General features: G+C 36.1%; 2 protein-coding genes across 2 annotated transcripts; both read right to left on the reverse strand.

Annotated features, from left to right (window-relative positions):
• Window positions 1–2826: 2826 nt before the first annotated feature.
• Window positions 2827–5652, reverse strand: LOC114743455 (probable receptor-like protein kinase At4g39110). The gene is made up of 2 exons (XM_028931664.1): window positions 4257–5652; window positions 2827–4093 (listed from the first exon to the last, which is right to left on the reverse strand). Exons 1-2 carry the CDS (start codon window positions 5650–5652, stop codon window positions 2904–2906), a joined length of 2586 nt encoding a protein of 861 aa, XP_028787497.1. The 3' UTR covers window positions 2827–2903.
• Window positions 5653–6655: 1003 nt separating this feature from the next.
• Window positions 6656–9854, reverse strand: LOC114743454 (bifunctional phosphatase IMPL2, chloroplastic-like). Its single transcript, XM_028931663.1, has 9 exons — window positions 9563–9854; window positions 8814–8892; window positions 8610–8704; window positions 8470–8519; window positions 8059–8183; window positions 7805–7871; window positions 7218–7307; window positions 6978–7089; window positions 6656–6890 (listed from the first exon to the last, which is right to left on the reverse strand). Exons 1-9 carry the CDS (start codon window positions 9732–9734, stop codon window positions 6820–6822), a joined length of 861 nt encoding a protein of 286 aa, XP_028787496.1. The 5' UTR covers window positions 9735–9854; the 3' UTR covers window positions 6656–6819.
• Between the last annotated feature and the right edge of the window lie 2629 nt (window positions 9855–12483).

Below are 12483 nucleotides of genomic sequence, written 5' to 3' on the forward strand. Positions count from 1 at the left end.
TGAAGAACAAGACTACATAAGCCTTACATATATGAGTGATTAAGTCATTTGTGATAAAAAATTTTCCCTCTCACCTTGCCTCAAAATATGATAATTGAAATTTTTTTTATACATATGATATGGGTAAGGTGTCACTAAGTTGGGTAGGAAAGCCTGCCTTGCTTAGCCCACTGTTGCCCTGTCCAAAATGGTTAGCGGTTTTATTGGATAGGACTGGACAGCTGGCTGCAAAACGCAGCCTGCTCATCTTTCAAGTTGGGCATCGGGCAAGGGTTTGGCCTGCCCAACCCTGCCCATCTGTAGCCCTATTTTTTTTTAAAAAAAAAATCTCTCAATAATGTTTATGGTGGCAATTTTACACAAATCCACACACTATAATAATATTGAGGAAATTGATAGCATGCTATTTCTTGTCCAAGGCTTCTCCTTTTTTTCCCCTGATTTTGCCAGAAGCAAAGCAAACGATCACACTCAAAAAAGGATTACGTTTTTCCCGATGTATAGAGGGGGGGGGGGGGAAAGGATTACAAAAGACCGCAAAGGATACAAAAGAGTGGTATTAGTTTCGCCTTTAGCATCATGCAAAGACAGCATCGGAAGCTCAGGCTTATTTGCCTTATTAAGTAAGGCCTTAATTTCTTCAACGTGTATTCTGAGTAAAAATGCCCATCATCTAAACTCAGTCAAATTGCAAAACTAATTTTGCCATCAAACTTCTCGATTCAAACTTGATGACAACCAGTGTAGAATTCAGTCAAATCTTTTTGTGACATCAATAAAGAAACTAGGTTAAAAAAGATTGATCAAGCAATGTGAATCACATTGTACGGGATTAGCTCTTCTGCTGAACTCAATAAAGTTTTTTAGGCATATATATATTCTCTTATTAAAAACAATCTTGTTTGAGACACTATTGAACATTAAATATGAATATCTCTCTTAGCGAGAATTTGAACATTGGTTTATCACATTGTATGGAATTAGCTCTTCTAGTGAACTCAATCAAATATGAATTTGCCATTCATTGTGCTCTGATCAAATTTAAATGGTCTACGTTTTTTATGTATTGATGTGTAGAAGTCAACATCCGGGCAACAAGAGAATGACTAAAAGCCAGACTCCAGATAGTTGTGGGATAATTAATCTATGTTGTTTTGTTTTTGGTTGAGTTATTCTATGTTGTCTTGGCAGAAGACAACGAGTTGGGGAAAGTGATATCGTTTTTTTTTGGGGGGGGGGTGAAATAGGGTTTTATGAAATTGATGAAAGAAATTCGTCGTCTCCCCAGCTTGAGGATCAGCAGATTTTGACAAGAAAAAATTAAGATAAATAATAATAGGTTGAGGTATAGTTTTGGTCCTTTAACTTTACATAAGGTTTTATTTTAATCCCTTAATTTTAAAAAGTAAACTTTTAGTCCTCTAATCCTAGAACTGTTAACAAAAAAAAAACGATGATATTGAGTGCTTGAATATTGATAAAATATTACTAAATACTATAATATTAAGTTTAATTTTCAAAATAACCATAATTGTTATAAAAAATCATCATTTAAGACTAACAATTTTATTATTAAAGAACTAAAAGTATACTTTTTAAAGTTAAGGAACTAAACTGAAATTTTACATAAAGTTAAATGACAAATATATATTTTAGCAATAATAATAACAATCTCCAATTAAGACCAACAATATTCGAATCATAGTTATACAATATTAATACTAAATATAAGATAATTACAAGAAAATATATTACCTCCAGTCCTTAATATAAGAGTTAGTTAAATAATTTGTAAATATAAAAAAATTAGTTAATTAGTATTTGTCATAAACGGATGTTGTTCTACCTAAAATATTCTTATTAATTATGTATATTTGAATTATCTCTCTATGAAAACTTTTTAATATATGCAATCACCATAAGTATTACTTAAGGGCAAAATAAATAAATATTAAAAACAAAATGGATTGAGATCTTATATTTAACATCAAATTAAATCTCCCAACAACTCTTATACTGCACTAAAGAGGAGTGGATGCAGTACTTTTTTATTTTGTTATCTGGTTGGATAACACTTGTGCAGCTGATACGAATACTACAACTCAATTATATAAAACTATACTACCCCAGTCTTAAGTATAAAAACTAATTAACTAATTTTAGTAAATTAATAATAAAATAAGTTAAGTTAGTTATTCACTTATTTGTAACTAACAAGTGTTTTTTTTAAAATATCCTTACTAATCAAATATATTGGCTAAAACTACCATTATTAGAAAGACTATCTTGAAAAAAAAATATAAATATAAGAGACAAAATATATTGGAGTCTTATATTTAGAACCAAAATAAAAATCAAATAAAATTTTATATTAAGTAGCAGAGGTGGTACTGATTTATGATGCCCCACACACGCACACATCTCCTTATAACAGTAATGCATTGATCATATTACAAATGTTTCCTACCGCACGATCAAACATAAAACAGAGGAAAAAATATCAGCAGGCGACAAGAGAAAAGGTAGAATAATACAAGTATACAATATGACACATGATATTATACAACCAAAATCTTGGCAATTTAATTGAATTAAACCTTCAAAAAAGCAAACACTTATGATACAACCAAATTCATGGCTTTCCAAATCCCAAACACTGAACCCCCAAAGTAATGCTTCTCCTCATAAACAAGCATATATAATATGGTTACGTTCTTGAATTGTGAGATCGATTCCGACCCCATAATGGATAATATTAATAATCGAGTCAGTGATCCACCCTAACAAACTAACTCGAGCATATATGACTGATGATTTCATGGGATAATTAATAAGACTATAAAGGGACAATGTGATCGAACAATTCAGGAATCAATTATCGCAAGCCTTTTTGTTATCTCCTTTTACCTGCCGCTGAGGTTGTTAGCGAACTGGGCAAACACGGCTGTTCCAGAATGATCATCAATGGGTTTGTTTTCTGGCAGGTCGGTGATATATTGAGGAGTAGGAGTGGTACTAGGTGGTTGTTCCGAGGTTGTCGTTGGGGCAGCGGGAGGAAGAGAAGAATTCGCCGCCGGTGTTGCAGTGGACGCCGGTGAAGGCATAGGATCAGGGACATCGTCGGATTTTCCCTGCACGTAAGCTTCTTGAAGCTGCAATGCATATTCCAGGTTCCACAACACATCCCCCATTGATGGCCTATCAGCTCCATAATCTGCTAAACATTTCTCAGCTGCTTCTGCAAACTTGTTCATCGATTCTGGGCAGATTGTTCCCACAAGAGCAGGGTCTATGATCTTATCAAGCAACCCTTTCCTCTTCCACTGCATCGCCCAGTCCGCCAAGTTCACTTGTTCTCTGGGTAATTGAGGGCACAAGGGGGCCCTAGCACACAGTGTCTCCAACAAAACTACCCCAAAAGAATAAACATCTGATTTATCTGTTAATTGCTGCCTCCTGAAGTACTCCGGGTCTAAATACCCAAAACTACCCTTCACCGCCGTGCTGACGTAGCCTTGCCCCATTGGTGCGTCCTTGGAGAGCCCAAAATCAGATACCTTGGCCGTGAAGTTATCGTCGAGGAGGATGTTGGTGGTCTTGACGTCGCGGTGGATGATACCTTGGGCGGTTCCGGTGTGCAGATAGTGAAGCCCGCGGGCCGAGCCGATGCAGATTTCGAGTCTTTGTTTCCATGAAAGAGGAGGCCGATTCTTGCCGTAGAGATGGTCTCTGAAAGGCCCGTTGGACATGTACTCATAGACCAAGATCATCTCGTCGTTCTCGTCGCAATATCCGATGAGAGAAACCAAGTGCCTGTGTCTTAGCTTGGAGAGCATTTGAATCTCTGTTTGGAACTCGTTGATTCCCTGTTCGGATTGTGGGTTTCCTCTTTTTACGGCAACATTTGTTCCTTCGTCGATGATTCCTAGGTAGACATTACCGAAGCCACCAACTCCGATAATGGCCTTTGAGTCCCAGTTCTTGGTTGCTTCTTGCAGCTCTGCGAATGAGAAGTATCGTCCCAAGCCCGTTGTGGAAGAGCTGAAAATGCTTTTGTGTGAGCCCATGGAGCTTTTCGTGAAGCTATTGTCACCTGCAAGCAAATGATTATGTTCACTATGAAACCCAAGGTTTTGCATTAAGATCAAATCTGTTCGCTTCCTTCAATTTGATTTATTACTCGTTACAGAGACTTAAGATTCTATCCAAATCTGTCCCTAATGTTCATACTGAGAGATATTGAGAAGAATGTTGACCTGCATGAAGAGGAAGCAACCATGAAGAGAAGCTGTTTCTCCTTTGCCAATCTTGGGGTCTCTTGTGCCACTTCACCACCATCGCCCCCAGCCCCACAAACGCTCCGAACATCATTGCGAACCCAACCGCCGCCACCGTGCCCCTGTTCGAACCGCCGCTGCTCTGACCGTCCACCCCGAATTCTCCGTCCAAGCTGTTCACCGTATTGCTCATCTTCATCACTTCGATTCCATTCACTATGGCATTCATGTCGCCGCTATCTGGTTGTGCCGGACCCACCTGAATTGATAGCCCCTGCCCCATCAGCGACGCGTTCACCACAATGTCTTTGTAAAACGGCGTCGTTAATGCTCCGGTTAGGGAGGACAAATCGAGGCTAGCAATCGCCATCTTCTGGTTTACGTATACATTGAAGTAGAGCTGGTTGAGACTTTTGCTTACGATGTCGCAGAAATGGAGTCTTATGAGGTAACTGAAAGCAGTATCCACGTCGAATTTCCACGACACGTTGAAATTGGCTTGGTTCACTTGTGCGTCGGCCATTTCTGTTGCTGATGAGTATACGGTTTGTGGGGCTATTAAAGGAGACATGGTGGGTTGGTTTTCGGGGAATTTAATGACGTTCGGGGCTACCGAAACACTTTTCGCCACGTCCTTGTTCTTGAGAAAACTCTCATCTGGGACCCAAGTTCTTCCCAGACTGTCGTTCGCGGATGTGATTAGAGGGCCTCCATTGTTGACTCTGTAAACAGCTTGGAAGGCGTAGTTTGTGAGGCCTGAGAATTCACCAACAGGGAAGAGAGCCGATCCTGTGTCGGAAATCAAACTGTCCGGGGCTGAAACAACTTCGATGGCATTGATGAAAGCAGCTGAATTCTTGAGGGGCGTGAAGGTTAAGGACATGAGACTGTCGGTTGCATTGATGAGGTACTCTTTAACAATAGGATTTTCGCTGTTGTTGAAGTTAAAACTATGAAGCAGAACAAATTTTTCTGTCTTAACAGAGAAAGTGGCCTTCTGGAGATCAAAAACATCAGTTTTGACAGGGTAGAAATGAAGACGAACCCAATGAAAACCAGGTTCGCTCAAATGGAAAGAGTACTTAGCTTCCTGCTTGAAGATTCTGCAATTAGAATAAATAGGGGAAGAAACGCTAGCTTGACCATCGTTGGCTTTATACTCATCACTGGCATTCAAGTACGTTTGAGATTCTGCATCAGATTTGAACATTCGTCCGTCGGGGAGGGTGGCCGGAGAATCAGCACCACAATCAATGAGGATATTGTCTTTTGGGGAGAATCTGGAGGAGGTGGTGGCGGGTTGTGAGCAAGCCGGGGTTAAGGAGGAAGATAAAGCCAAGAGAATGAGGAAGAGGAGGGTGGTGGGTGAAGCCATGGATAATGAAGAAGAGGATAGAAATTGAAAAGGATGGGGGCTTGAATTGCTGGGTTTTTTTTCTATCTTCTCCATGATCAAACCTCCTGGGGTGTGAGGAGGTTTGAGGTTAGAAAAAGGGAAAGCAAAACAAGCCTGAAAAAGGGTGTATTCACATTCCCTATAATGGTTTTGTCTCTCTCTCACACAGGATTTTTCTATTTTCTTCAAGTTTTTGGTAAGGAAGGAGGATGACAGATTTGGGAAGAGTTTGATTCCCCAATAATCAGGCGCCGAATTTGGGCTGGGAGCTTTTTGGTCCCTTGGAATTTCTGTTGCGTTCTTGTGCCCTCTTGCAACAGTTAAAATTGGTTAATTTGATTTTGGTTTGAACGAGTCAAAACACTTTTTCTTCCTCATTCCCTCCCTCGACAGCTAACTCTTGCTGAGGTTGTCTTTATTTATTTGTATTTGGTTGCACTTCACAGAACCTGCCATGCACGAATACAAATGAACCACCGACTGTCTTTAAGATTTTCTTTCGTTTTCTTTGGTCATGGTGTTTTATCCACTTTTATGAGCAAATCTTTGTTTTATTTATTTATTAAACTAATTTTTTGTTGATTGCACAAGGTTAGGGGAAGCATATTCTTGTTTTGCATTTTTAGATATGTACTATAATTGTCAATTATTTTTACTTTATAATTTTATCAATTAAAACACTATTTTTCATTTAAAAAGTCTACATTCCGCATTCCGCAATGAGAAAAGTTTATGCACTTCTTTGAAAAAAGAAAGTTAATTTTCTTTTTTTGTATTGAAAAATCCTGGTGAAATTGTGAAATCTTGCTCATTTTTTGGTAAGATAATCCAAATTAAATGTAAACAAGACAAGAGTTTGAATTTTTAATTTTAATGCTTTATTTTGAATATAAAATAAGTAATTGAACAAAATTACGTTTTCAAACTACTCAGTTAAAAATAATAATTAATAATTTTAATTAAAAATGAAAAAAGAAATTAACATCTAAATCGTTGAAATAAAATCTAAACATCTAAAGCGAGTGACATAATAAGGTAAGGGGATTACATCTCTCTGCTCCAGAGCAGTGAGTTTAATAGTCTTATTGAGTGATAGTAATATAACAGTGAACTTGTCAGGTAACAATGTGATCATCCAAATTCTAGTCACTTCCACTGTAATGAATCTAGAGTCTGTCGATGAATCAGCTTGTCTCCAGCTGCCACAATATTAAAACCTGGAATACGTCCAATCCTTGAAATGGTGAGGTTTTAATATCCAAATGAGAAGATCACCAAAAGAAACTGAGATAGCAAGTGCATACTTCTTGCAGGTGAAAATGGAGAAGCTTCCCAAAGAAGTTGATTTCCCTTCCAATCAGTTATGACGCCTCCAGCGCCTTCTATGACAGGTACCAATGCAAGAAAATCGTATGGCTGAAATAAACAGTTTAGCCATTGAGATTAGTGGGTTTTCTTTCTCAGAACTGCATAACCTTGTCATGTCTCTATAGGGTTAATAGACTCTCCAAAGTCAAACATTGAGTCCCCAGAATGCATATTACCTTCAGGCCAGACTCAACAACGAGATCCACAAAGCCAGAAGCCAGAAGAGCATAGGCGTAACAGTCACAGCCGTATAATGGAATTTTAACCTGAAATTAGGAGAGTACTAATTAGGAACAACTAACTGCCAATAATATAGAGTTCTTCCCATAACTTTCCTGTTATGATATATAAGCATCCTGTCTAGCGAGTAAGGTTAAACATATGAAGAGAACTCTGTGATAATGGAAAACATGTGAGCAAGTAAACCAGTGGAAGAGAAACTGCTAAAGCTCAGACCCCATCATAAGCTATCAGCTTTGCATATTTTTACAATTGTACAAAGTGAAACTTGCAGTACAAGTTACTCAAGCTCTTGTGTGATATAAGAATATCATTCTCTGGTGATAGGGTTGGATTCGTGTGTGTCATCCCTGCTTATCTTGCACATAATTAAGACCTGTGCAATCAAATGATTCATTGAAGTCCAAGGCATCACTTTTGTTACAAAAGAGGCAGAAATGAATTATATGGAAATATTCTTCTTTAATGACGCCACATGTTCTCATGACCTGTATGTTAAAAATACAGCAGAAATGCAACCGACCTTGCTTCTAACACGGGTAAATGCCTCCTCTGCATCTCCACTAAATAGATGGGGGCTTGTGGTGTACCTAAGTGAGGGGGAAAAATTATATTGAGACTTGTAAACCCATACTTACCATGTTAAAAAAAAGGGCATATGATGAAAAAAAGGCCAAGTCTTCCTTTGTTTCTTGCCAGCACGACATTCTAATCTTTTTGCCAGTCAAGAAATCTTCCACAAGAAGTACACTAAAGAAACAAAAGAAGACAGCATACATGTATGCTCGAGAAAGAGTATCACAAGTACGTGTGGACACTACTTGTCCGTTCAATGTAGTTCCTTTGCCCCTTATCCCTATCCATCTTTCTCTCAACACAGGTTGATCAATTATGCCCAGGATCTGATAAAAGGAAACCAAACTAAGATTATCACTCAAATAAGTGAAGATGACAACAAAATTATTTACATTGTCATATTCAAATCTGCATATCACTTAATATTTGTATCCAGATACGGACACCACCCAGAAAGAGTCATGTTGATAAGAGTGCAACCAAATGGCTATTTAAAATACTGAAGAAACGAGGACGATAAAAAATGAAAATTTTCAATAATTTATAATGCAGTATAGGGGCAGAGTAGGAAAAAATTTCCATGTACGCAATCAGGTGGCGAGAGATCCTTACTGGTCTGTCATTTTGCAGAAGCGCAATGAGGGTACCAAATAATGGTTTCCCTAAAATACAAACAAAACAAAGTGACTCTGAAATTGCAAGGTTCTAACCCAATCATAAACAAAAAATTAACAGCAGTGGAAGAAAATTACCAGTGATAAAGCTCTTTGTCCCGTCTATGGGATCTAAAACCCAAACATACTCTGCACTTTTTTCTCTACACTTCCAGCCTTTTTCCTCTCCATAACTGCAATTTTTATGGAAAATCCAGACAAAAAAATATAATAAAAAATTCTTTGACAAATCATGTTCTTCTTCACTTTATAAGAAATAGAAAAAACAATTTATATACTTACATTCCATGAGAAGGAAAATTCTCTGATATGATTGAAATCATAGTCTCCTCAGCAGATTGGTCGGCGATTGTTACTGGACCTGCAATACTAAGTGTAAGGAAACCATATCCATGAAATCAAACCCACGAAATATGTATGCACTAGAAGTTCAAAGAGGTAAGCTTTTGATGATAGGAATTCAAAAAATAGTAATAATAATAACTTCGTCAGCTCAACCAAAATATTGAATCTTTCAAATTTTACCAGAGGAAAACACTATTATGGTTTGTACTGCATTTTCACCGTCATGTTTGAGCAATGTTGAAAGCATTTTAAAAATTAAAAATTAGCTTAAAACAAAAAAGATCCAGGACAAAATTAAAATGTTATTTATTTCTAGATATTGAAATGTCAAACTTCATTCAATTTATCTATTCTACCTTTTTTCAGACCAAAAGGACTCAAACGCTTAGCTCAATTGGTGAAAAGAAAGAATCAGCCTAATCAAAACAGAACCTATTTCCTCAGGGGGGAAAAGAGAGCAAAATCCTATATAGTAAATACTCAATTAAAAAACCGCTTGATTCTATCCGGACAAAACCTGAACAATCCCTTGCCATATCAAAACGAGAAAAAAAAAAAAATTCTACTTGATTACTCAATGAGTCCACCATTTCTCAGCAAACGAACAAAACTTAAATGGGAAGGACATGAAGAATCAATACAAAAACCAAAAACGAGATTCCGAACACATTCCATCGGAGACGTACTCGAATCATCCTTATCAAGAACTTCAAATTTATTCCTGAAATACTTGCGAATGATCTCTCCGGCGGCGTCAGCGACCTTGTTAGCAACGTCAACAAATCGATTAAGTTCGTTCTCAGAAGCCGCCGTAGCGCGGGTGTAGACTCCATTAGAGAGCAAAGAATCGGAGGCCATGACCCTAATCGAGAGAGAAGAATGTGAGACACTGACAATATTGGAGGGAAAACGATGATGCTTATGTAGTAGCTGGCTAGCTGCCCTGAACTCTGAACTTCTGTCACTGTAAACAGCCCACTCGGCTCGCAACGTTGGATTCAATATTGCTAATTGCTATTTTAAAATTTGATTATTATTTTTCATTAAATGAATGCATCTTGATCTTATTTCCGAGCCGCATGCAAAACCTTATCTTATTTTCACGAAGTATCCAGTATCTTGATATTATTTGTTTATATTGAGTATCTTAATTTTTAAAGTAATGAAACATTAGAGTGTTTGAATAGAAACCAAATCATGGTTTCAAAAATACTTTTAATAATTTACAAAATAAATATATAGAAGGGTTTGTCTCGTTTTGTGAAAAATGCTTTTTAGAAGCACTTTTGAGAGTTCTTAAAACAAGACTAGGATATTGGATGCATAAAAAAAAAAATCAGAATAATGGATGCATCAACGAGACGAAAGTGATGCACCTCTGTCTTATTAATTGAGAAATTTGAATTATACTAATAATAAAAACAGAGAATCATGTCCCAAAAAAATTAAAATAGAGATGGAAGCTGTTTTTTTTTTTTTTTTAGAACCTCAAATTTGCATAAATAAAGGAAACAAGAACCATGTGAGATGATAACCAAAGAACTTGGCGTGAGCTTTGGTTCTATTCTCGTGAAATATTAATCTTTAATTCAACCTCAGCTGCTTCCTATCTTCCAAACCAATCTTTTTTTTTTTTTTACACCCAACAATATGTTATTGACTCTTCTTATAAATTTGTGACGTGTTAGATAATAAGTAATTTAACAAAATATATTTAAAAAAATTAAAGACCTAGACATTATGACCCGTGAACAGCAGAACTTGTAAAATCAAAAAGCAGCATTATAGAATGGTGGAGTACGGTGTAAGCATCATTCGCTAATGCCTCTCAATTTTCTCACCAAGCCACTAAATTTACCATTTCTTTGGTTAACTAATCGAATACAGAGTCTTCTACTAATGAAGATACTAATTTATATGCCGTGGCCACTTGGTGGTATGATCACTGGCTAATTAACTAATCATTTATATTAATAAATAAGTGTTCAAGAAAATTAGTTAAAGACGAGGGAAGGTTTATTGTCGTTGAAGCGTCATTGGTTTTAGCTTCTGTAAGGGCAATGTTACGAAAAAATAGTAGAAAATGATTTTAATTTTAGATAATATACAAAATTCTCCCTAAAAATTAGTTTTGGACACTAGTAGATTCTTGTTTATGATATGCATAGTGTATCTTAAATGATTCATTTTTTTTATCACATCAAACTATCAAACTAAAGCCCACTAAATCTTTAGATGGGGTTTGCTGTGCACTTGCCAAAATTAACTTGACACACCAACAAGTATTAGTCCAAGTAGAAAAGATTTGGACATCTTAAATATTATATTCTGGGTGTGATTTTTAGGGCGGTGTGTATGGAAAAAATATTGTTCAGAGGGGTTCCCACTACGGTACCTGACAGTATCTAAGAGATTAGTTTCTTACCGTTTAAATGAGAAGATGCTCAAGGCAATTAAAAAAAAAATCAACTTGACACCTAAAAGGCTAAAACACACACAGAGAGGAGTGGCCACTTATAGCGGAAAGAATGACAACACATGAAAATTCTTACCTGATGTTGCGGACAAACCGAAGGACGTAAGAGAAGAGATATAATGAATAAATAAAAAGATACAACCTTCGTTTCTTAATATAAAACTTCGTTTGATTTATATTTAGTTATAAATATAAAATCTCAATCTGATTTGTTTTTTATATTTATGTATTTTTTCATAAGGTAGTACTTCTAATAATAACAGTTTTAACCAACACACTTGATTAACAATGGTATTTTAGGAAAGACAACACATATTTATTACAAATAACTAACTTAACTTATTTTTTTAATCTTTTTAAATTAATCAAATAGTTTTTATAATTAGAACTTAAATTTTTATTTAAAAAAGAAAAAGGCACACTGGGGATGGTGGAGTGCGCAGACGGACGTATGCGATGTTGGAGGTTGAGTCATCGTGCACAAACGGGTCGGGGTTCGTTGAATGTGGCTGCCTTTTCGCAATTTACAACAACTGGGGGCTTCCTCCTCATGTTTCATAATCGAACAATAGACCCACATCACATCACGTTACATCAAAGCCCCCCTAAGCATCATCCTTTTTTCCGTCCTTGTTGCGGCAATTTTTGTCTACAAGAATTATGTAATTGAAAATCATTATTAATAATAATTAGAAGTCTAATGACATTACTAAACTAATGCCTTCAATTAACTCTGTTGACGTACAAGAGAACCTAATTACCAACATAGAATCTGCTATGTTAAAAAAAAGCAAAAAAGAGTTAATATGATTTTTAATTTCTAAAATTTAATCTCATTTTGATTCTAATTCATAAAATTTGATTTCATTTAGTCTGTCTAAAATTTTTACTTTCAAATTTCAAGGATCAAAAACCAAAATGAAATCAAATTTTAAAAACTAAAAATTCTATTAACCCAAAAAAATAAGTGAACAAAAACATTGTACTAACAAAAACAATCAAATTTATGGATAAAATTGGAGTGCAAATTCGTAAAATTAAAAAAAAAAATCACACTCAAAACTTTTAACTAGTGAAATCCGCTACATATTAGTACCTCGAGTTCAACTGGAGGTAATATTGAATACTGAT

Source organism: Neltuma alba, unplaced genomic scaffold (assembly GCF_004799145.2).
Source record: "Neltuma alba isolate B1F8T4 unplaced genomic scaffold, ASM479914v2 tig00004031_pilon, whole genome shotgun sequence".
In the NCBI taxonomy this organism is placed as follows: Eukaryota; Viridiplantae; Streptophyta; class Magnoliopsida; order Fabales; family Fabaceae; genus Neltuma; species Neltuma alba.